This window comes from Ambystoma mexicanum, chromosome 2p (genome assembly GCF_040938575.1).
Source record: "Ambystoma mexicanum isolate Mex_15411 chromosome 2p, UKY_AmexF1_1, whole genome shotgun sequence".
Lineage (NCBI taxonomy): Eukaryota > Metazoa > Chordata > Amphibia > Caudata > Ambystomatidae > Ambystoma > Ambystoma mexicanum.
The window spans coordinates 1,327,029,523-1,327,053,351 of record NC_090923.1 but is presented as its reverse complement, the minus strand read 5'-3'; the positions used below and the strand labels follow the sequence as shown (position 1 = coordinate 1,327,053,351).

The 23,829-nt window shown below is 43.8% G+C and overlaps 1 protein-coding gene across 3 annotated transcripts in view; it reads right to left on the bottom strand.

Annotated features, from left to right (window-relative positions):
• Positions 1 to 2,010: 2,010 nt before the first annotated feature.
• The window catches only part of LOC138567458 (uncharacterized), a 36,997-nt gene continuing 15,178 nt past the window's right edge, over positions 2,011 to 23,829 (bottom strand). For 2 of the 3 annotated variants that reach the window (XM_069645662.1, XM_069645664.1), the window contains one exon: positions 2,011 to 2,464. In XM_069645662.1, coding sequence (XP_069501763.1) covers positions 2,288 to 2,464 — 177 coding nt within the window. In that variant the 3' untranslated portion in view covers positions 2,011 to 2,287. Of the gene's footprint in view, positions 2,465 to 16,824; positions 17,084 to 23,829 lie in introns of all 3 variants that reach the window. The other variant, XM_069645665.1, reaches the window with a different exon arrangement.

The following is a 23,829-nucleotide window of genomic DNA, read 5'->3' as shown; positions in this document are numbered from 1 at the left end:
CTGCGGAAGCTGCCATTCTGCCACCCAGCCTCCAGTGTTCTGTGACAGACAGAGCTGGATCAATTCTGTTCCCTCAGAGTGGTAAGACTTTCATACTCCATTGAAGATTGTAACTACTGTATGTTGTATTCCGTATACGACTCTGAACATACTCATAATAACAAAACCTGCTGAGAATTGCCTATTCCTCCCTGGGGACGACCCATTGCTTGTTCTGGAATTGCCTTGACCTACCTTCCCACCCTATATTAAGAGACTTGGACTGGTTATCCACAGATTGTTGTTGTGCACGTATGAAGGCTATACCGCTACAAGTGCACCACCCGGCCCTGGTTGCATCCCTCGTGCCGTTCGGGGAAGTCTCCTATACTAACATTCCTTTTTATTATTTTTTCCTGTCGTTGTGGATTCCTTTTGCCACCAACCAATCTCCTAGCTAGTAAGGAGTAAGCTCTTTTTGCCAATTCTGTGCCATTTCGGGTTCTAGATAGGATTTCTGGGGAATAATCTACCTCTCTCTTTCCTTAGTCAACTGGTCCTGTCTACATCTCTTGTTGCGATTATGTTTTCTACAAGGATCTTTTCAGGTAGTTTACTGTCCTTCAGGAACTGCATCTGTTATTCTATACCACCACACGTTTAATTGTGTTTTGTTCTTTCCCTACAGCCTTGGTGTGTCGGTGTGGGTATCCCTGCTCTTTTGGGTAACCAACTCTTTTGATTGTGCAATCAGAACAACAAAGGGGTGTGTTGCATAAAAGAGCTCCTCAAGTTGAGGAGGCCTGGTTCTGGAACGTTCCTGAAGGAACTACTCCAGCTTAGGTTGAACAGTTTACCGGAGCAGCTCCCTCTCCTCTGGTGTCTTAAGGTAGAGTAACGCCCGACCTGTTCGACTAAGTGGTGAGTAACAGGTAGGGTAATGCCTCTTTGAGTAGGGACAGTTTGGCATTTTCAAACCCATTTTTATTTTGAATAAAAGTTTATGACAACAAACCTGAAGACCTCTGTGTCTGTGTCTCATTCCTGGTTCATCCCATATGGTGTTGGTAGTAGGATTCTGACTGAGCTGACATAGACAGTTCATCACATGAACACATTAAAGACAAAATCAAGTATCTAAAAGGCATTTTATATTAAGAACATGACAAAAAGATCAGACAAAATTAGTTAATGCCAAATAACTATTTGTATTAATTTTGTCACTGGGTAAAGGTGCCTTTTTGTCTTTCATTCTAGTGTCATATTACCTATGGATAAGCCAGTATAATGTGTCCTTCTCTTTCTATTCAGAAAGCCATGTGGACTGTTAGGCTACATCTTGCTAGGTTTGCATTGCAGCATTAAAAGCTGGCTTTCTGAATGCATTATACCCTAGAATGACTCAGTTGCTGATAGTTCTCTGGTATTTGGTATAGAGCACATATTTCTGCACACTTTCGGATTGGAAAATATTAGCAGCAGGTAATCAGAATGAGGTTATCTATTGTTGACACTCAAATGGTACTTACTAGCCCTCTAATTGCCATTTTGTGACTTCATTAAAGATTACGTTTCAAGGATTTTGTGATTGCCAGCATTAATATGGTATAAGACGAAAACATTACATTTTCTTTTCTTCAAATTAACCGTTGCTGCAAATTTTGCATGAACTAAATCATCATTAGGGCGCAAAGAATGAAATGGCTTTTTTAATTGGAAAAGTTCCCCCCCCCCCTTTCCGCTCTTCTTCTTACCATAGTTTGTCTATTCTACCACTGCAATTCTCCTGTTGTGAGTTTTGGATTCTCGCTGTCGCTGTGACTTTCTAACGGCAGTAATCTCCTTACCTGAATATGCGTTCACTCCCAATGCCAATCTCACAATGTTTGTGAAGTCTGCTATGTTCTTCTTAACCTATGGCTTTGTGCCCTACATTTGGATATTTGGCACCTACTAAAGGTAAACCCAGTATATAAAGCGGCTGGTCAACCAAAATAAACACAGAGTTGAATAGTAATTTTAGATGTCAAGACAGACATTTATTTTTGCATTTATAAAACATTGTGTTAACTTTATTCATTTTCAGACTCACTTCCAAAGGTTTCATATTAACAGGTTTGAATACAACACATAAGAACCTTCAACTAAATCAGGAAGAAAGTGGAAATGATTTTAAAGGTGTGTGAATGATGTACTTTTAGGCAAGGGATTTGGGGGTTGAAGAGGAGTCCCCCACCATATCTAGCACCCTCGAACATAATACATACAAAAACTTTAGATTTGTTGTCTTGTTTCATGGTTATACATGCTATCTTTTTTTACTATGACTATTGATCATGTGCGGCAGGGCGATTTTTTTTTTTTTTACTGTTGTGTTTCCGGGATTCAATGTTTTCGGTCGCTGTATTTTCCATTGTGCATTGATCACGCCGATCCAATAAAATAGTTTGGAGTTGGAAATGCTGACATCCTCCAAATGGTAAATCTAGGAGGAAAAGATAAAAGTGGATTAAGTGGAAAATAGATATTGTTTAAACAAACAGGGTCTGAGAGTTCAATTTAGTTATGTCTGACAGAGCTTTAACATAGTTTGACAGATGTTCCAGCTATTTGTACTCCCAATTTTAGAACATTAAATGTATGTAGCTAAGCCCTAATAAATCTACTAATGTATAAATAACTTTCCCTCTGGCTAAATAGTTATTTCCTTGTCTTTGGAGAAGGTATTCTCCCTTTCAGAGTAATTCCAGGTGGTATTTGCTCCTCTCTACTTGGGTCTATCAAGACTTATTTATTTAGGCTGGTGACCTCACTACTCCAACCAGAGACTAGGCTCATAGGTAGCTTCATTTTCAGACTTTATCTTAGTTTTGGGAATATAGCATGCTGCTGGTCTCATAATGCTAGGGGACTAGTCCCACACTTGTTTCTGTGGTCTTGAATTTATAGTTCCCTTATTGTTTCGCCTCCCTTGGGTATAAAGCGCCCGCTCACTTTCTTCCCTCCTCTTGGCCATATAATGTCTGCTTGCTTCTCAAGTCTCTGTGGCCCTCTTGGCCTGTCCACCTCTGCTTTTCTGTGTGTCTCTTTTGGCTTGCTCGACTGAGGGTCTACTTTGCTTCTTTTTTTGCTCTTCCTGCTTGTCTTCCTCTCAGTGTCAGGCCCTTTTGACTTGGCCAATTGAGCTACTGCTTTGATGCTTGTCCCTTTTCTCTTTCTCCCACTGTCTGGCCCTTTTGCTCAGCCAATTCAGGTTCCACTTTTCTGCTTTCCTGCTGGACTTTCCTGCATTAGCTGGCCCTTTTAGCTTTTCCAATTCAGGTGTCACTATCACTCCTTCTCCCTGGTTCTGTGCTACTGCCTGTCCCTTTTGACTTTGGCAACACAGTTTCTGAGCTCCCAAATCTCCCCCTGTCTCACTTTTATCTGCAACAACTAGCTCTTGCAGGATCACCATCATAACTCCCACCAAAACACGTTCCAGGTCCGGAGGATTCTTCCTCCTTTTATTCACATGCCAATTAGTTAAAGAGGGTAACAAGGGCTCAGATGTATGGGTCCTGTAATCTTACCCTGACCCTCTCCCCTGATACTCAACATGGACAAGTCAGGAACTACCCCTGACCTGGTCCCTTGCTGACCCCTGACAACTCTGCCCATGTGACATTATCACATGCCTCCAGGCCCCCCCCCCAACATAGATTTGTGGCTTTTCAAATTGGGTCACCTATGACTGTGAAACCTTCTCCCATAGGGCAGATACATGTATTTTCCCCGAATTACGGGTTTATGGATCTTCTTGTTCTATTGGGGTCCTAGGAAGGAGGTCCTGAAGCCAGCCGAGAATAGTCCTTGCATGTTCTCCAATGGATCTGTTCCCCCATCTAGGATGAAAAATATTCTATGGGCTGGCGTTTGATGGTTTTGCTCAATGGGGGTTGGTCAATCGCTCAGGGGCTCACTTTAAGCAGTGTGGAAAAGTATCAACTCAGTCCCTAGGGTCAGTCCTTTGGGGAGTTCAGGCAATACAACTGCCTAAACAGGTCTGTGCTTCCCTTCCATCTCAAGGGTTTGGAAAGCCTTGGTACACGTTCTTGTCCCCATGCACACAGTTGATCTTGTCATAGTTTCTGAAAGAATTTGATGAGAAACTCAAACTCTGCCCAGACCTTCATGGTCTGTTGTCTGAACCTCTCCAATGCTTCTTGCCTTCTTGGCTAATCGACCGCTCTTGGGTTTCTTAGCCATACCTCAGGAGGGCCTTGTGTCTTCATAACATAAATACCTCCTCCAGTGTCTGTTATCTTCTTGATAGCTCGAATTCTCCATGGTTGCTGTTTGAGATTTCTCCATAGTTTCCTGTCATTTAGCACGTAGACCCCTCCACAGACTTTGCTCTAGATCTTTCCAGGGTCCCTTGTTTCTCAGCATATAGATATTTAGATATTTTCCTGGTCTCAGGAGTAGACCTCTCAGAGGACTCAGCTCTTCACCAATATGTGCATAGTCCATCTTTGTTCAGAAATATGTTGCAAAATTCCACTGAAGATATAATGTATCACTGACAACTGGAGTTAGTGGGGTGCCTTCTGCTTTGCAACTAGCATAGCTTCCACTCCATGGCTGCCATAAAGTGGACTACCTCTGCCAATAAATTGATACACCCTTTTCTCCGGGGTGTGTCGAGTATCACATCTGCTTGCTCCTGACATCTGCCACCTAATGTTTTTCTTCTGCCCTTCATATACACCCGGCCTTGGGGTGAATTTGAAACATGTCTCGAGATTGGTGTTCCCAATTTTAACCTATCTCAGGTCTTCCGATTTGTTCATCCCCCATTGACATCTTAAAGGGTTTGTAATATCATTATCATTGTTCCCTTTCATGTTGGCTAACAGATACATTGCTGCTGTTACTCCTAATTACCTGTTATGTGCCTTTCAATGTGGGACCAATGGCATAGCAGAGGCCCCCCAAACCCTGAGTTGTGGGATTGTTTCCGATACAGTCCTGTAACGGAAATAATTTCTTTATGAAGACAGAGGACTTAAAAAAGAAATAGTTTCTTTTTGAAGTCATAGTCCCCTCCCCCATACCCACTGACATGGAGGCTTCCAGGCTGGCTGCCTCTATGTCACAGGGTGGGACGAAAAGAAACAGTTTCTTTTTTAAGTCCTTCTGCTTTCATAAAGAAATGATTTCCGTTACAGTAATTGGTTGTGTAACGGAAATAATGTCTTTATGAAGGCACAGTGACTTCAAAAAGAAACTATTTCTTTTTGAAGTTATAGGGGTCCCCTGCGCACCGTAACATGGTGTGGGATGTTTTGACCCACTTTTGCTCTGCTATGCCGCATCACTCTGCTAAGATAGTGCCTGAAATAGCAAAATGGACCGAAAACCCTTGTGCGCGCCAAAACCTCTGAAAATCGTGCTTTGCAATGCACAAAAAGATGCACAAAGAGATGGCTGCCCAATCTGCCACGCATGTTCTCAGTGGTAGGACAGAGCTCTCACTCCTGAAATATGTCACTGGGCTCCACAACAAGTGAAAATGGAGTACAGAAGAAGAAACCAGTGCTTTGCTAAGTGAAACCCAGAATCTTGCTTTAAATCCCGTTTTCTTTGTTGCTGAAACTTCAGAATGCTGGTACAGAACACCCTCACATATCCAAAATTCTTGCTGGGTGCTACAATTCACTTAGTTTAAGAAATCATTGTGAACTTACAAGCTCCTGAAATGCTAAAAGCATAAAGACATTTCCACAGCAAAAGTGGCCCGTCTGTGGATCTGACAAAAATCTCTGGGTGCAGTACCCTGGGCCGCCTGAATGACAGCTGCCTGGAGCCTGCCTGATTAAACTTTAACATGTATAAACTGAAATCAATTGTTTGTAATCTAAGAGACCTGTTACTGATACTAACCCAGCTTGTAATTGTTTTGATCCCATGGTTTAAGATCTAGAATAAATATTCTAGCTGTGATTTGATACAAGTTTGTTTTAAACTGAGGAACAATTCAACAGAGTAACAATTAAAATAAGCTTGGCTGAGGCTACCAAACTGAAATAACAGGTTTTCTCACAGAAGGAAGGTCTTTCCCCCCAGCAGGAAATCACACAGAAGCGTTAATTAAGGGGTAGGAACAACCTGAGGCATAAGGAACAATGACCAACTGCAACTAAGGAAATGTGAGGTGTGAAGACAGTCGTAAATGTCCTCTGCCAGGAGCAAACAGGGAGGAGACTACTACTGGACTGCCTGGAGACAAAAAGAGGCGGACCCAAACAGCCATCTGTGTCTGAACATTAACAAAGAACACATTTTAAAAAGACGGATAACTTACTGTTTAAAATTGTGAAAAATATAAAAGTAACAGATTTGTGAATCTAAATTTTGGCTGCACGTTTCAGGAGCGGCAAAATTGTGTGACATGTTCTGGAAAGAAACGGCAAGAAATGTGATTTTACGCAAAATTTATTTCTGCTAGAATTATGAAACTTTATACACCCATGCCTATGGTAAACACGCACACTTGTAGAAATTTGCTTAAAAATTGGACATTGTGCTCCTGATGAAAAGGGCAAAATTCTGGGAAAAGCGGAGAGAAGATCCTACAGCTACAGGGTTTTGAGGAGTAGCTGCTATATAAAATATGTAATCTGTATATATGATTGTTATAGAGTTTGCACATGTGTAAATATGTATTGTGCCAAAAGTAGATTTTGTGTTCCAGGGGCTAGCGGTGGATTCTCAGCCTCATAAAATCACACCATAAAGGTGACACACTGTTTCTCTCCTCCTATCAAGGCAGAGAGTAGACTCTGACCTAATCACCTGTCAAAAGGGGCAAGCTTAGGCTAAACTAGCCCACACACCACCTTTATGACATCTGTTCATAGCATAAATAGAGGCAGCTCATCACTCAGAAGGACAGACATATTCACTCACTATCCTGATGCTGGCGGAGCAGTCTGCTGCTGAACTCTACATCTTCCTTGCTCCAGACTCCAGAAACTTGGCAAAGCAGAAACCCATTGCATAGCTGAACCATTTTCAGCTAGGCCTCAAATTCCAGAACCAGAACCCCACTAACCTAAGAGGAATCCTCATAATACAGCCGGGCTGCGCTGTACTGCTTGCCTGCTGAAAATAATAATCATCATAACCAAGAAGAGCAGATCCAATCCAGTACTGTGCTGTGACCAGAGTGTCTTGCAGATCCCATCCAGTCCTGTTCTGTGCTGTGACCGAGTGCCTTGAAGATCCGAATCAGTCCGATGTGCCCAGCCGTCTTTCCTAACCCAGAACCAATTCCCTGACCAGAATCTTGATGGTCCAGAATCCTGGCGGTTCCATTTAAAAACATATCCAGTGAGTATCTATAGAAAGAATTGTGTCACTGGCATATGTACTTTGCATAGTCAATCCCTATCTTAAACCCATCCTATCTTGGATTCAGAACCTGTATTGTTAGGAGTATTTTGAATTGTCTGAACCCTCTATCTAAACCATCATATCTTTCCACAACTAGTATTGCTAAAACTATCTTTGCGCGGATCTTTTCTCATCTGAAGAAGGTGAGTTTCCTCCGCAGGCAGTCATTCTGATCAAGTGACTGTGTTCCTGTGTAGTATTTGTTTTGTTCATAATCATCCTCTAGTGTAAGAAACCCTTTTCTCATTTTAAAAGCGCATTCCTGTTTTCCATTCTTGCGCCTATCTTGGAAAAAATCAATACGGTTCTCCCGTTATCGCGAATATCGCGCAGTGAAAAGTTTGCCGTGAATTTTCGTTTTAGGAAATTCTTACACGTGTAAAACAGCTTTTGATTGCTTCTGACTTGAATTTTAAGATTCAAATTTTTTCTTGGTATTACATCATTGCTTGTGTTTGGCCCTCATTACAACCCAGGCGTTAAGGGGTCAACGGCGCCATAAAAGGTGGCGGCGCCGTTAAACCCTTAACACCTGATTACGAGGTCCCTTTGCGGGTGGCACTTTAATGCCTGCTTTTAGCAGGCGTTAAAAAACCACCCGCAAAGGGACCTTGGTGCTAAGTACAGTGCCGCAATTTGCGGCACCGTACTTAGCGCCTTCCCCATTCCCATTGAGCCCTATGGGGCAAAAATGGGAATGGGGAAGGGCCATGGCGGCATGGGGAATTACCGCCCCGCCAACTTCGGAATGGGGCGGTAATTCCCCATTCCGCCATGGCGGAGTCGGTAAGTTACCGGCATGGACCATGGTGCTATTAGCACCATGGTCCAACGCCTGGGTCGTAATGAGGGCCTTTGTGTGCAACTATCCAAAGCGGCTCCCATAAGAATTTATAACAATTTCAGCAATTTTGACCATATTAAGTGTTTTTACCCAGTCCATTTTAAAGATACCTTTGAAAGCCATTTTGACAGCGTGACAGTCAATGCCGTTTCTCTTGTGTTTGAAAGGAGGAAAGTGGGATTGATATTCTTGGCCTCATTACGAGTCAGGCATTAAGGGGTTAACGGCGCCGTAAACGGCACCGACCCTTAACGCCTGATTAAAAGGTCCCTTAGCGCCATGGTGATTTTAACGCCTGCTTTTTGCAGGCGTTAAAATCCATGGCGCTAAGGGACCATGGTGCTAATTACGCCACCGTAATTTACGGTGGCGTAATTAGCGCCTTCCCCAATCCCATCATGCCCTATGGGGCAAAAATGGGAATGGGGAAGGGTAAAATGGGAAATGGGGATTTACCGCCCCATTCCATTGTGGTAAGGGTACGACCCAGGTGGTAATTTACCGCCTGGGTCGTAATGAGGCTGTCTGTCTGATTTCTGCCATTCCTGAATACCTGCTTTCTCCTCCTATCTCTTTACATTGCCTATTGGGGAGTTGAGGGGTGTGCAGGGGGAACCTTTAACGACAGTGCTATCCTATCTGAAATCACGCACAAGTATTATTTTCTGTGCTGAACTGTTTGCTCCTTGTTACTCCTTGTGTATTAAAGAGATCATCCAGTGTTACATCACCCATTGGTGAGTGTTGTGTACCTATTAAGACATATTGTGATAACATTTTAAATACATAAATAAATCTTTACCTTTGCAAACCAGCCTGATTCCTGGTTCAGTGTGACTGGGGGGCGGGGAGTTCCAGGAGAAGGGGGAGATATGAGTGGTATATCGTTCAGAATAAAGAACTTTTAGACAAAAATAAATAAGGATTTCAGTTGTGCACTGCATGCTAGGTGTTGACTTGGGTGTGTGCTGGATTGAAATCACTTACAATGGATGCCTCCAGCTCCATGACGGGAACAAGCGTTCCTGCTGCAGGAAGCTGGAGGCCTTGTTCCCTGTCCTGGATCAACAGATTCAAAGGTAAGAAATGTATTTTGTGTAAATGTGTGTGCATGCAAGTAAGTGTGTATATATGTGAACACCGGCCTGTGTGGCGCTCATATGGAGTTGTGAATGTTAGCATGCCCACACCTGGACGGGTCTCTAGACACTAGCCTGCGCCGCAACCGGATGGGGGTGTGAGGGTTGGCATGACCACTCCTGGATGGAGTCCTAATCATTGGCCGCGCCGTGTCTAGATGGGAATATGAAGGGCCAACAGGCGTCACACTCAGACTAAACTACGAATGTTAGCATGGTAAAGGTCAGGTAACCCACTAACCAATATAAGCTCAAACTCTGCATACTTATCTAACTCAAAAACTCACACAACCATCTCTCGCACAACAAGCCGCACGCACTTCACAACACTGCAACAACACATAAGCTGGAACAACAGCACACGCGGACTGACTCCGATCCGATACCCGCACCAAAGCTCAGCATCTGGTGTATACTGAGTTGAAGCTGCCAACAGAACACCACTCCTCTCACTATCCTACTCCCTTCTTCACCTTACTAACCCATCCCACCTTTATCGTTTACAGATCGCCTGAGCGCCTGGGGACCAATTCCATTGGTGACGGTGCGCGGTACAAATACCTTTAACATTTAACATATAATGTAATGTGTGTGAGTGAGTGCATGATGTATGGGTGGCTGCCTGGGTATGCGTGTGTGAATATATGGTGAAAGGATGCACATGTAAATGTATGGGTGACTGGATGTTCGTGTGTGAGTGTATGATGAATGCTCTGATTACTTACCAGTAATTTTCATTACTCCTAGTCCTACTCATCCTTGTCAGAGTACTTGTGTACGAGGCAATTTGCCTCATACACAAGTACTGGGATGAGGTAGCGGGACGTGGATGTAATGCCTGGCTTAATTACCTGTAATCTGAATTACTTCTATGCCCCACTCTTCCTCATCGCAGTACTTACCTACGAGGGATATAGAGGTAATTTTTGGCCAAGCAGCTGATTTGGGGTGGTAGACTAGGCCAACCCAGAGTGTGGTAGGACCCGTGATTTGTTGCAGAGTGTGGGGGCCCTCAGCAAGGCTTGAAGTGGGGGGGGGAAATGTTGTGTTACGCCACTGTTTGGGCTGGGTCCCTTGTACCATCTCGAAAAAAATCTGTGTGGTTTTGTGAATACTCTGATTACTTACCGGTAATCTTTAATTACTCTTAGTTCTACTCTTCCTCATCAGAGTACTTGTGTATGAGGCACTTTGCCTCATGCAAATGTAATGGGATGAGATAGAGGAGGAGGATGTATTGCCTGTCTCAATTAGCCTACGTACCTACGGTGCCTCGTAGGTAAATACTGGGAGGAGGAAGAGGGAAGTGGAGGTAAGGGTGTGTGATTGTGTTTAATGCCTGAGTAACTTATTGGTAATCTTCAATATTCATAGCCCTACTCGTCTTCATCCAAGTACTTGTGTATGAGGCAGATTCATGCCCCCCCCCCACAGTCTTGCAATGCTGGATACTCCCCTGCATACATGCATTGTACAACATAAAGCCAGGAGAAAACAGAAGAATATAACACGTTAGCACAGCGATACAAATGTTGGAATTTGTTCGCCGTTTGTTTTGTTCGGCGCATTTTTCACATGTCTCTGTTTACTATATGTACGCAATACTGTTGTCATTCTTCCCACGCATGTTGTACGCTCAAAGCTTGTTGTCGTCAAGGGAGTGCGAGATTTATTGAGCTTTGATGTCGGTAATGGCTGCCGTTTACCGTACATGGCTGTGTTCTAGAGAGGCTCCATGTTAATGAGCTTGCGGGGGGGGGTGGGGGGGGATCTCTGTGGTGAAAAAACTCTGCTGATCCTCCTTCGACTCCCGATCCTCCCATGCTGGGAAAAGGGCACTGCTGAGATTCATAAGCGACACAGACCTAGACGGCGGTTGGGGCCACTTACATGGCAGATGCTTGTCAAGCCAAACGGAGTTCCTTCAAGATTTGATAAATTGCATGTTTCAACCGGCTTTACGGAAACACGCATCAAACCCGCAGGATCAATAGTGTGACTAATGGAGAATCACGCTTGACTGTTGCCCCGATGGGCCAATAAAAGGAATGAAATCTCTGTAGCTGGCGTCATAAACGTACAGGAGATATTTATTTTCTGAAATAATATTCTTGCACAATATGTGGGATGACTTTTGATAGATGACACTATTGTGCCCTTTAAATAATGTTCGCTGCTACCAAAGAGCTTTCAAAGTGTTCATTCTCACAATGATAGTCTAAGCCCACCTTAGCCAGACCAGGCGTCCTTAGCGGGACTCGCTAGCAGACCTCGTAGTGAGGTGGCCTGGTATGGACGGTGCCCGTCCCTTACCGGCACCGTTCATTCCGTGGTAGGACAATGGGAGGTCGCATTTCATTCTGAATACGTAGACATGGGTGACTGGGGAGGGGGAGTCGAAAGGGGGTAATGCCGGACCTCTAAAGATGGGCTAACCGGGAGAGGGGGAAAAAGGATTAAATAAACAATTTGTGAAAAGAAGGTCAGCAAAAGTGAGGGTCAGTGTTCTTTCTTAGAACAGAATGGGCCTCATTAAGACCCTGGTGGTAGCCGTGCCCTTACTAAGGGTACGGCTGCCGCCGGTAATGAATTTTTACCAGAGCCCATAAAAGGGCAGTAACCGGGTCATGCCGATTTTGGCGGACCCGGTAAATGCCCTTTTCTGGGCTCTGGTAAAAATGAATCCCCATTCCCATTTGATCCACATAGGACTTAATGTGAAAAGGGAGGCTGCTAACAACGGGCCCGGTAGCATCCTGGTCTGCTAGCGAGTCCCGCTAAGGACGCCTGGTCTGGCCAGGCGTCCTTAGCGGGACCCGCAGCAGACCTCGTAGTGAGGTGGCCTGGTATGGACGGTGCCCGTCCCTTACCGGCACCGTTCATTCCGCGGGCGCCAGGGTCCTAATGAGGCCCAATGTAACAGATTAACACTTCCTTTCAAGAAACTGGCAAAAACATTCCATTTGCTTCTGTAAAAATGTGTAATAATATCAAACACATGAGCCACTAATTCTGTCATCTGGGAATGTTTAAAATATGAGCTTAAATGTTTTCCCTGATTTGGCACTACGGAGCAAGCCTGAAGCAACTCTGAGTTGTCGTGGAGAGGTGCGGGGGGGTATGGGTGGGGGCAGGTAAACCTCAGTATTTTAAATAATCGGTTGAAATGTGACATTTAAAACCAGAATCAATTCTACAGATGAACACATGCAATACTTAAATAGATGTCTGATCATCAACAGTGCACAGGAGCATTTTTAAACACATATTCATACTGACTGTTTCTAAACAAAACCATGAGGCTTGTCTCAACAATATATGCCCAAATTGCCACCATAATACATATTTTCATGTTGCTTGTGCCCACAGAAAATCACAAGGCCTACCTCAACAAAATACACCAGCATTGCCACTATAAAAGAAATGTTCATATGCTTGCTCACAAAGAAAATGATGAGGCCTGATTCAACAATATGCCATCACTGCCTTTGTAAAAACAAATGACCATTCTTCGTGTGTCCAAATGAATCACAAAGCCTTTCTCAACAATAAATGCCAGCATTTCCACTGTACAATGCATTCTCATGCAGCTTGTTGCCCCAATTCTGCCCTCTAGCATTTACCCTGTCAAAGCTCTATACCATGTTCTCTCCATGCCCCAGTTATGTCCCGTGTAGATCTCACTTTTCCAGTTCTGCTCCCATGTGGCTCTTTGTTATGCTCTGATGGGTTCCAGAAGACTGTGGAGAGCTGTCCCTCAGAAAGGGGAAGGAGCGTGAAGCAGCAGTCACCGCAGAGGAGAGAGAGGCTTTGCCCAGCGGTCATCGCAGGAGAGAGGGAAACTTGGTCTGGCAGCAAGATGAGAGGGGCGAAGCAGTCCTACAAGGAAGCAAAGAGTGGCTGGCGAATTTATTCAAAAAAGGAAAGGGAAAAGCAACGCGACGCAAGGAAAGAACGTCGCGAGCAAGCAACATTGTGCTCGTGAACTTTTATTCATAAATAAAGTCACGTGTGTGCGATGAGCAATGTACTCTCCTCTGCCAGCCCAGCATTGGGACGCGTTGATAAGCAACACAACGCATCAGGGACTACAGTGTTTGCCGGTTAGCATTGTGATGAGCAGCATTATGACGAGCTAACCTGGGAACTCAAAAGCAACAAGTGTTTGGTCCTAGCGTGGGATATAGGCCAGCATTAAATTTACAAACAAGATACAATGAAACAGGAATTAATTCAGTTTAAGTTTTTTTCTATTCTTTTGCAAAACAGTCAAGCAAGTGCAAAGGAGACAGCTAAAAGTACTCTAGTAAATGGACAAAAGGAAATGTCCTGGGGTAAATTGTGAAGGGAGAGCAACTCAAATCGTTGGGTAAAGGTTGAAGTGCAAGCCAAGTTAAAAAGAAAAACAAGGAAGTGCAACAACCAAGCAAGGCAAGTGTAACCATAGCTGCTGCTATACCTCCTCCACCCCCATTCCTGGCAGAACCGGGAACACCATCAATAAGATAGGAGAGGTGGACAAAAAAATGTAATACTTACATAGAGGCCATGGGTGGGGACAAATTCAACCCCTCCAGGAGACAGGCATTGTTGTTAGACAATTTAGGCCCGGAGGGGAGCAGTGTCTTTGATGGTCTTCACGAACCACAAGGTGAAGGAACTGGGGGACCTAGACAAATTCACGTTGGCAGTGAGGAAAATAGAGGAGAATTTTAAGGCAAAATGAAAAATGTGACCTTTGAAAGGCACAAAATCTTCCAAAGGACTCAAGAACCATCGGAACCGGTAGAAGGGTATGTGGCTGTATTGTGGACATGGATTCACAATTGCAAATTTGGTACTCTAACTAATTTGTTGATCCGCGATCAGCTGTTGAGATGCACTAATAATCCCAGGGTGCAAGACAAACTGCTGGCAAAGGACATGGCGTTCGAACAAGCAGTAGATCTGACCAGGAGTATTGCACAAACAATGCAATATACGAAGGAAAGAATTATCAAGAAGTGTGTGTGGTGAACCAAAGAAAACCATGTGTGTCAAGAAAAGAGTGCATAGGACACAAGTGTTTCAAATGTAGCAACCCTGGGCATGCAGCAACCAGCGTATTTTGCCCAGCGAGAAATGCTGAATGCATCAAATACAGACGTAAAGGTCATTTTGCTCAGATGTTCAAAGAGTCTACCATTAGTTCTGTGGAACATAAGCAAAACCGTAGTGAACAAGAAAGTACACTGCTTTGCCAAAATGGAGAAATCAAGCCTCGTCATATATTTGAAATCTCAGCAATGGCTGGGGAAGTGGAAGGACCTGTGGATGTATTTCAAAGTAATGGTTCAAAGTTATCAATACAGGTAGACTCTGCCGCTCCTTCGATCATTGTGTCAGAGGACACTTTTACAAGCACTCTATTGAGAGATGTACAGCAATTGTCACCCCCTCAAGTACAATCTTTTGGCTACGGTGAGAGTGAAATAGAACTGCTGGGAAAACTTCAAGGATTTGTGGTTTATAAAGGCAGAGAATGTGTGGCGAACATTTTTGTGGCAAAGAGGGGATCATCATTGCTTGGATGGGAAGAGGAAAGAAAGTTAGGAGTTTGCATTCAAGCCAATGCTCCCATTCCAGTGATGATAGCAGAAGTAGATGACAAATGAGCTGCAGAATTTCCCAAGGTATTTTCGGAGAACCTAGGGAAATTAAAGGACTTTGAACAGTGTATCAAGATGAAGAGCAGTGCTCAGCCTATGGTGCATAAGGTGTGTCCAGTTCCTCACAACATGAAACAACAATTGCCTAAGGAGTTACACGGTCTGCTACAAAGGGGTGTGATAGAATGGGTACATGGTACAGAGTGGTTGTCACCAGTGGTCCTAGTGGCAAAGAACAATGGGAAGATTTGTTTATGTGTTGACCTGAGAGAGCTCAACAAGAACGCCTTAGTGGAAAGGCATCCTTAACCTGTCATATCGGAGGCATTATCAGTGTTGGGAGATTTTAGTTGGTTCACGGTCATAGACTTATTAGCAGCATATCACCAAGTGCCATTGTCCTAAGAGTGTCAAGACCTCACAGCATTCATCATGCTGGAAGGTACTTTCAAATATCTTAGGATGCCGTTTGGTTTAGCATCGGCTGCAGCTGTTTTCCAGCGGGTAATGGAAAAAGGGCTGAAGGGGATCAGCAATGTGATTGTGTTCCAAGATGACATTTTGATTTTTGCTGATGACATAGAACAACATGATAGATTGTTGAGGTGTGTCTTGAAAAAATTGGGTGGGTCTGGCCTGACAGTACAGCGCAGTAAGTGTAAAATTAGTGTGCATGAAGTAGAATATTTGGTGCACATGTTCTCGGCTCAAGGGATTTCTCCCAAGCACAGCTAGGTGGAAGGTATAAGTAAGGCTCCAGCCCCACAGGATAAAGATCAATTAAGTATATCGTTCCAAGACCTTGGCTGTGAAGCCAGCGGTGCGGGCTGCACTCCCTTGTCCACTACTATGTGGTTTCTCTTGGTTTGCAGTAAATATATATCAAAAGTAAAAAGAATTGTATATTCAGTTTCATCTAATTTTACTGTATATTTATTCATAATATTCTGAGATTGTAAAATCTCTATTCACTCAGGTGCCATAAGGAAGGCCAATGCATTTCAGAATTAACTTCCTTCATCAGGGCCTTATTAATCTGGTTTCAATAATTATAACACAAATTAGTAATCACCAAAGTAAAATGATATTTAAATGACCAAATTTGGCCACAAAGATCAATTAAGGTCATTCATGGGAATGGCAGAGTTCTATCATAAATTTGTGTATAATTTTGCTGTTATTTCAACGCCATTAAGAGCTTTGCTAAAGAAAGGAGTTATCTTCCTGTGGTCAGATGAATGTGAGGAAGGTTTACAGAAGATAAAGGAGAGAATAGCCAATGCACCTTCGTTGGGAGGTGGTACCATTTTGTTGGTCCCACTACATAAGTCGTACATAGACAAACGTAGTTCACTCGAAGTATCAGCAAGCCCCATACATAATCCGAAAGCTTTCTCCGTTCCCAGAGAGGCTGTCCAGATGGAAATCTTCAAAAGGTGACTCATTATTTACTGCGGGCATGCAAATTCCCCGAAACAGCACAGAATCCTCACTCTAGAAGCTGTGTGCCTCAAAAATAGAAGCAAGGCAGAGCTAGCCCGTCTCACGTCTGACCCGACTGCAAGAGAGCAGCTCTCCTCAACTCCACTTGCCTCTACTTCGCCTGTATTAGACCTGTATTAAACCTCCCAGGGTGGAAGAAGAAGAGGGAAAAAAACAAACAAAAAAAACAGCACCTTTATATGATACCGATAAAACTCAGCGCTATAGACCAGGTTCTCGGTGGAGAGTACGAAAAAGAGATGCGAGCAACGGGGAACAGAGGGCTATCTCTGACCTGCCTTCAGGTATCAGCTTTCCATATTTTCCGCCAGCCACAACAGTTTTCCTCCAGTACCCCACCGGGACTCTGGCTCCACTGGCTCCACTGGGAGGTGCTGCGGGATGCTGCTTCTGCCGGCTGAGACACGGGAGGACACAGGAAAGAGAAACGAGCGGCGGAGTCGCCTACTTCTCCACTAGCTCCGGAGCTCTGGGCCACCTCTCACCTCAGAGGAAAGGGCCACACAGCGTTATCAAGCCGTCAAGCCACACTGCTAACGAGAAACAACACGGAAGCAACACAGAATTTAACAGCCATTTCCATCAGCAATCAACAGTTCTTAATGACAATGAACTTTGACAAAAACATTCAGGATTTCCACATATGCACACCTCCCAAAATGTATTTGCACACGTCCCAAAATGAATTGCAAAGAGCATGAGCATATCATGTGAAAATAACAAATGAGACACATGGGGCCAGACCGTTACATGGGGACACAGATCAATGTATTTTATGCAGGTGGCATTATGCAGCACTAGGTATTGTCAACCCCTTATGCTTATGACCCCTGCAATCGTGAAGGCTGCTGTGGACTGGTGAAGACTCCTAGAGATTAATTTAAGCATAAGGATGAATGTACTGTGGGGGTGGTCTAGTTTCTCCTGAGTTGGGGGCCAACTTTGAGAATGAACATTGCCTCAGAGATTTGGAGGTGAAGGAGGTGGGGCCAGGTCCAGTGACTTGTGCAGTGTATCGTATGGAAAAGAAACCCATGCAGGCTGACTTCATGGGAGGGCTATGACTTGGAGAGCAAAACTAGGAAATCCAGGTTTCCAGGAAGTAGCCCCCATGAACGATAACTTTGACAAGGAGACTTTGGGGGCTATTTGGGCTGCCGGGGGGGGGGGTCTTTTCCAGGAAATAAACACTATCGAGAGGAGCATTTACCCTGTGTTAACTTTCTTTTCCATGTAGTCAGCAGTGTAATTCGCCGGGTGTGAGGAAGACACAGTGATTGACCTCTGCTACCCCCTGTCCACTTTTTTTGGCATCCCTCACCACCTGTTATTTTATCAGGTGGGCAGTGCTTAATTTGGGCAGTGCTTAATTTGCAAAAAATAAGTGCCCAAATATTTTCGAGCACGCCTGTGGAGAGCAAAACTAGAGAGATAACGAGCTTGGTCCATGGGACGTGAGCGCCCCCAGTGGCAGACATTCAGTGTTGTACTGTCTGTTGAAAGCAATCGCTGATAAATCCTGTGAAAACCAGCTGAGGCACAGGGGCTGGGCTACTTCAATTTGTAAGCATCGGCTGGTGGACCTAATAATGGCATGCGGAATCAATGAAATATATTTTTATTTATTGCAGGTTTAATGGTAGACTAATAGAACAATCATTAGATTCAGCACTAATTAAGCAAATTGGATGTTCAAAATGAAATCGTTGTGTGTGCACATAATAAATACTGTTTTGTAATGTGACCATACAATGCTCCAAACTACTGGCTAGAAACAAACAATTGACCCTTTAACCAACCAGAAAGTGAGACGCATGTGTTAAGTTATGAAGCATTGATACTGTGCCCATCATCACTGTAGAAGTCTTACAACGCCTACCCTTGCCTGAGAAATAGCGCATTGTGACCCCGCCAGGGATACACCAGACCGAAGTCTTAGGATAGGAATTATAATTTGTTTCATAAACAGAGAATGTGAGACACCATATTGTTTCGGGTTCATTTAGCCTGCAGAGTTTAATTAGAAAAACACAGTGTATTAAAATGTGTTCTAATGCATTGGTGAATTCAGAAAAAAATCTAGAGTCAAGGGAATGCGTGTTTTCCTAAACAGTTTTTAATGAATGTGGAAGTGTCACGTGCTTCTGTTGTGCGGTCCGACTCTATTATTGCATGCATTATAGCGAGATCACGCAGAGCTCACATCGTTATATGGTTAGCATGTCTTCTTAGCCTAGAAGGTCCTTGGAGTACATAAGTTTAACTACTTGTGGTGACAGTTGCAACACCGGACAGTGATGGATGGAAGGTTTCGAAGCAATCTAACCATTCGCATTCATCTGTGCAAACATGCAAGCAGTGGCATTACATCCACGGGCAAACCATATGCAAACCAGACTTGGTCACGTCTTACATGGGGCAGTCCACCCCAAAATGCGGACTCGCATCCCTTAAGCATGAGGCCTCAAGTACCCCCATATAGGTTCCTTGGTGCCCCCCACGCCTGATGTGCAACAGGTGAGCTGCATGTATTTTTTGGCGGTTCTGTTTCCATAGATATGTTTTATTGAAACTGCGCTCAGCATCATATCTGGGGCTGTGTATCAGCTTTCAGCCTGGGCAGTCTGTGTGGAGGTGAGTGCAGGTTTCCAGGAAGAAGCCCCCATGAACGATAACTCTGACAAGGAGACTTTGGGGGATATTTGGGCTGGGGGGATCTTTTCCAGGAAATAAACACTATCGAGAGGAGCATTCACCCTGTGTTTACTTTCTTTTCCATGTAGTCAGCAGTGTAATTCGCCGGGTGTGAGGAAGACACAGTGATTGACCTCTGCTACCCCCTGTCCACTTTTTTTGGCATCCCTCACCAACTGTTATTCTATCAGGTGAGCAGTGCTTAATTTGGGCAGTGCTTAATTTGCAAAAAATAAGTGCCCAAATATTTTCGAGCACGCCTGTTACACACCGGACCGGGCAGGTCCCAGTCTACTGTTGCCACCACCCATGGGCTGCTCCCCACAGTTTCAGGATATTTGGGGTTAAAGCTTTAACTCTCACTAGCTCATCAGAGTTGATGGATACACTGCCAAAGGCATATTTCCGTTTTACATATATCAATCAACCTAACACAAAATAACTCAACATGGTAGTTCTGCCTTGAAGTAAGTTAAATATTAAAGTGCTTTTTAAAACACCTCATTGTTAACATGGGGCTCTGATTCTATAAGTGGCAAGTGAATAATGTCGACCATCTCCCCACAGAAAAATAGCAAATGTGCTTTCCTCTTGTAGAACATTCATGAACAAATTCAGGAAAAACCATAACTGAACTAACAAACTTCCCTGCACGTAGGTCCTTCTGTGTACGTTGGCACTCATGACAGGCATTGCTCTTGGGCATTGACCTTTTTCATTGTCGTTTGCCCTGTGTTGGTGCTGCTAGCATGGTCACTGCCCTCTCCACAAGCACAGAGGACGTTCCAACTCAATGTTCTCCCTGAAAACAGAGAAGTATTGCTCTGCCCACATGAATCATCAGGTTCATGAATACAAATGAGCTGCCCCAGGATGCAGAGATCCTTGCTATTGCACACTGTAGTTGCTGGATGTTTGACTATGATGACTGACATTTGAAACAATAAAGTTGCCAACACACCACATCATAATCAAACTGAGTCTGAGACAATAAGTGCCGGTGCTCAAAAATAAGTGGTGGTGCTTAGCCCTAGTGACCACCTGCTCACATTAAGCACTGGAGGTGGCATAGGAGACCCAGTTCAACACCCTCTGGCTCAGCCTTCAAGCCACATCCACATTGCCCCTTCTGTCGCACTATTTTAGGAGGAAACACATGGGTAAAAAGAGGCAATTTAGGACAGGAGACAATGGTGAGCAGATAGGAAAGGGAGAAGAAGAGACCCAAGTTGGCAAGAGCGATATAGCACAGTGGAGAGGGGAGACAAGTGAGAGGATGGGAGGAAAACAGAGGCAAGAAGGATGGATCAGGAGGAAGAAAGGAGCGTGAAAGAGAATGGGAGAGGGAGAACAGGGTGACACAGAAAAGGGGAAACCGGAAGTAACAAGTGGAGGGTGAGAGGAGCTCAAGTAGGGACACATGGAGACGATGGAAGGGCAATGGATAGGAATGGGAGAAAGAATTAAAGGGTGAGATGGACTCAAAGAAACAGAGTAGAGAAATAGAGACAGAAGAACGAGAGGGTGAGCAAGAGCTGGAGGGGAGGTGAGGTGCAGGAAATGGGCATTTGAGGAAGAAAGAGAGAGTGTTGGGCTGGTTAGCAAAGGTCTCCATCAGTACGAGGGGTTCATGTTGCATGCACCATATTGACGCCTCTGGGTGCGGCAAACTGAGTGTGAGTGCTACTTTTTGTTCAGAAATGATACATTTTAGCTTGCACGCATGCAAAAGTATTTAATCCACCATATATAAAAACATGCATGTACCTTAATATAAATACATGTGGAATTCATGAATCTCAATATAATTGGCCTTTTCGCAATGCATCAGAACATTGTGGTTAGGGCTCTCTTGCAAAATGCACATTCACTTCTAATCAGGTTTTCAGATTGTTGGAAAGCAGGTGAATGAGTGACGTTGACCTTCTCGGCCAGCAGCTGAAGAAATAGTCTTGTGTTTTATGATCTGATAAATCTCGCAGATAGTAGATATAATCTCCTGATGTTTGAGAGCATGACCATGAAATTTAGTTATTTATTTTGGTTGGTAGTAAAACACGGGGTATGCTAGTGCCTAACATATTTAGGAGTTTTAATTGTGCGATAAAGTGGGAGCTTTGCAGATTGGAAAGTTTTAATGGAACAGTGACCTGGGAATGAGACTGCATCATAAACAAAGAAAAATCATTCACCCAGCCTCCTCATATTGCAGTAAATCTCCATGCGAGCCATGTGAAAATCAAGAGTTAGGATTTAAACGGTTTAGGCCAATAATGAATTATGTTTTCAATACAAATGTTTCACCATGTGTTTTCGCCATGACCTACTACGGACAAATCATATGAAGAGATGTGTTCAGAATATAATCTGAATATCATTAATGAGATAAACCTGGCCAATGAAAACATAGGAATTGGGAAAAGATGGGATTTTTTTTTTAAAGGGTTATGTGCAATAATGTTTGGGGGTGGATTGCAATGGCATATTTTCGCAGTGTTTTAACTGTTGCAAAAATGTATTCAAGATGTATACAGACGTGGTATTGTTGAGACGTGGGTTTTTTTGGTCCTGCAACACCATCTAACAACTCCCCGGAACATTGTACAGTAAACTTGCTTTATGTACAACAGTGGACTCATTTCTTAAGGGGTGGGTATGTTTGGATTGAGGTGATTGAAGGCTCATCCCACAAGAGAACAAATAGGAGAAAGAGAGCAAGCAGGACACAGGCAGGGCAGAAAGTGAGATATTTTGAGGGCAAGAGAGAAGCAGAAAGAAGAGGAAAAAGACGGGCTGGAGGACAGAGAGGTACAGCCTGATGGAGATGGAGAGAACTGAGAGGGAAGGGAAAGAGGACAGGATATGGGGAGAGAGAATGTCATGGAGAGGAGGAGAATAGTGAAAGGAGTGTAGGATTATGTAGGTAAAATTAGCAGACGTGCAATACAGATCTGCAGCGTAGTGCAGTGTAGGGTGTTAACAACCTTACCATGACTAACTGCTATCAATACACATTTTGACTCTGATGACTTTAGCATGTGGTGCTGACAGTCAGAGTGGGTTTAAATAGGGGACAGGCTGTGTTGCAGGCTGCAGGTGCACAAAAATTCACACTGCAATGTTAGTTTAAATGCAACATTAAAATGATGAACAGCAGTGTAATTTGCAGATGCTGGACTCAGGGCATTATGAAACAGCAGGATGAGCTCTGGAAAAATCAATTTCATTGTTCAGGCTGGTGTAAGTCAGGAAACAGAAGGGAAGTTTTGTTTCATAATTTATCCAGGCTCGGTGGCCTGTTGGACAAAACTGCTGTGCAGAGGTAATTGTCGAAAAGACTGGAAAAGGCTGCAAAGTTACAGGGGGTGGTGTCTAAAAGGGGTTGGGGGTGATTTATTAATGACATCACAGTAGTATTGGGAGGAGGAGAAACAATAACAGATCTATACAGAGATATAGGTAGATGGAGGTGAACAGAAGAGAGCTTAAAAGGTGAAGGGAGGAGAAAGAAAGGCATTGGAAATTCAAAAAGCAAGAACAGTGAGAGGAGGAGAGGGCAGAAAAGGAAAATCAAGGGAAGTCAGATCAGTGAATGGCCGGCTCGTCGAGCTGTGACTGTGCTTCATAGGCGGGAGCCGGGTGCCGGGCTGTGGACTTGCTGTAACCCCAGAGGCAGCAGATCATTGTGACAGCAAGAGATAGCAGCTGAGAGAAAAGAGCATTCGCCAGTGCTGGCAGAGGTTGCAGGCCCCAGGATCTTAGTGAGTATAAGTGGTAAAAATAATTCTTACACAAATTACTAAGGGCACCTACGATAGTCTAATTAGTGAAATGTCAAACTGGACACACAAGGGCAAGAGCTCATTTGTTTTCGAGCTAGCTATGTACAAATGAGTTTGCCTGTGCGTAGATTGTAACTTGTCGAGAAAGAGAGGAGTTTTACTTTGTTCTGCGGGAGTGTTAAAATGTGCCAGTTATATTTCTGAATTTGTGTACAAGGAATGCATGTCTTCTGCCAAGTCTGTTAATGAGTACTAGCTAGGTTTGCTCAAGGGAAGGAAAAATCCCTGTCCTGCATGTTTTCTTTTCTTCTCATGTGCTGAATGAGATGTACTATTATTCTGCATGTGTGCCCATGTGTGATAAGTAGTTCTTACATATTGGCTGTTTTTTGACTGAACCATAAAAAAAGTAAAAAAACAAATGTAAAATGAGTGTTGTGATTATCATTTCTTCCCAATTTATTTTGGGTTCCTGAAAAAGTTATGAGAGTGTTCGTTTACTGCTTGGCATGATACCAGGTTTTGCAAATGTGTTGTCCGGCATGGTACTAAGCCTTGTTTATATTTAGCTAGGGATCCTGGAATGAAAAGCAACAGAGAGGTTTCAATAAACCAATTCTTACATGTTGGTCCCGCGTTCCAACATGTCTTTGTATTTTTGATGGAGAATGCAGGCATATACTTATCTTAGTTGAGTGAAATTGTTAGGCATGGTACCTTATAGTTGTCACTCTGTGCTGTGCTGGGCACACTTTGAATTGTATTAATCACATTGCTGGTACTGTGTATTAGTAAGAATGGCA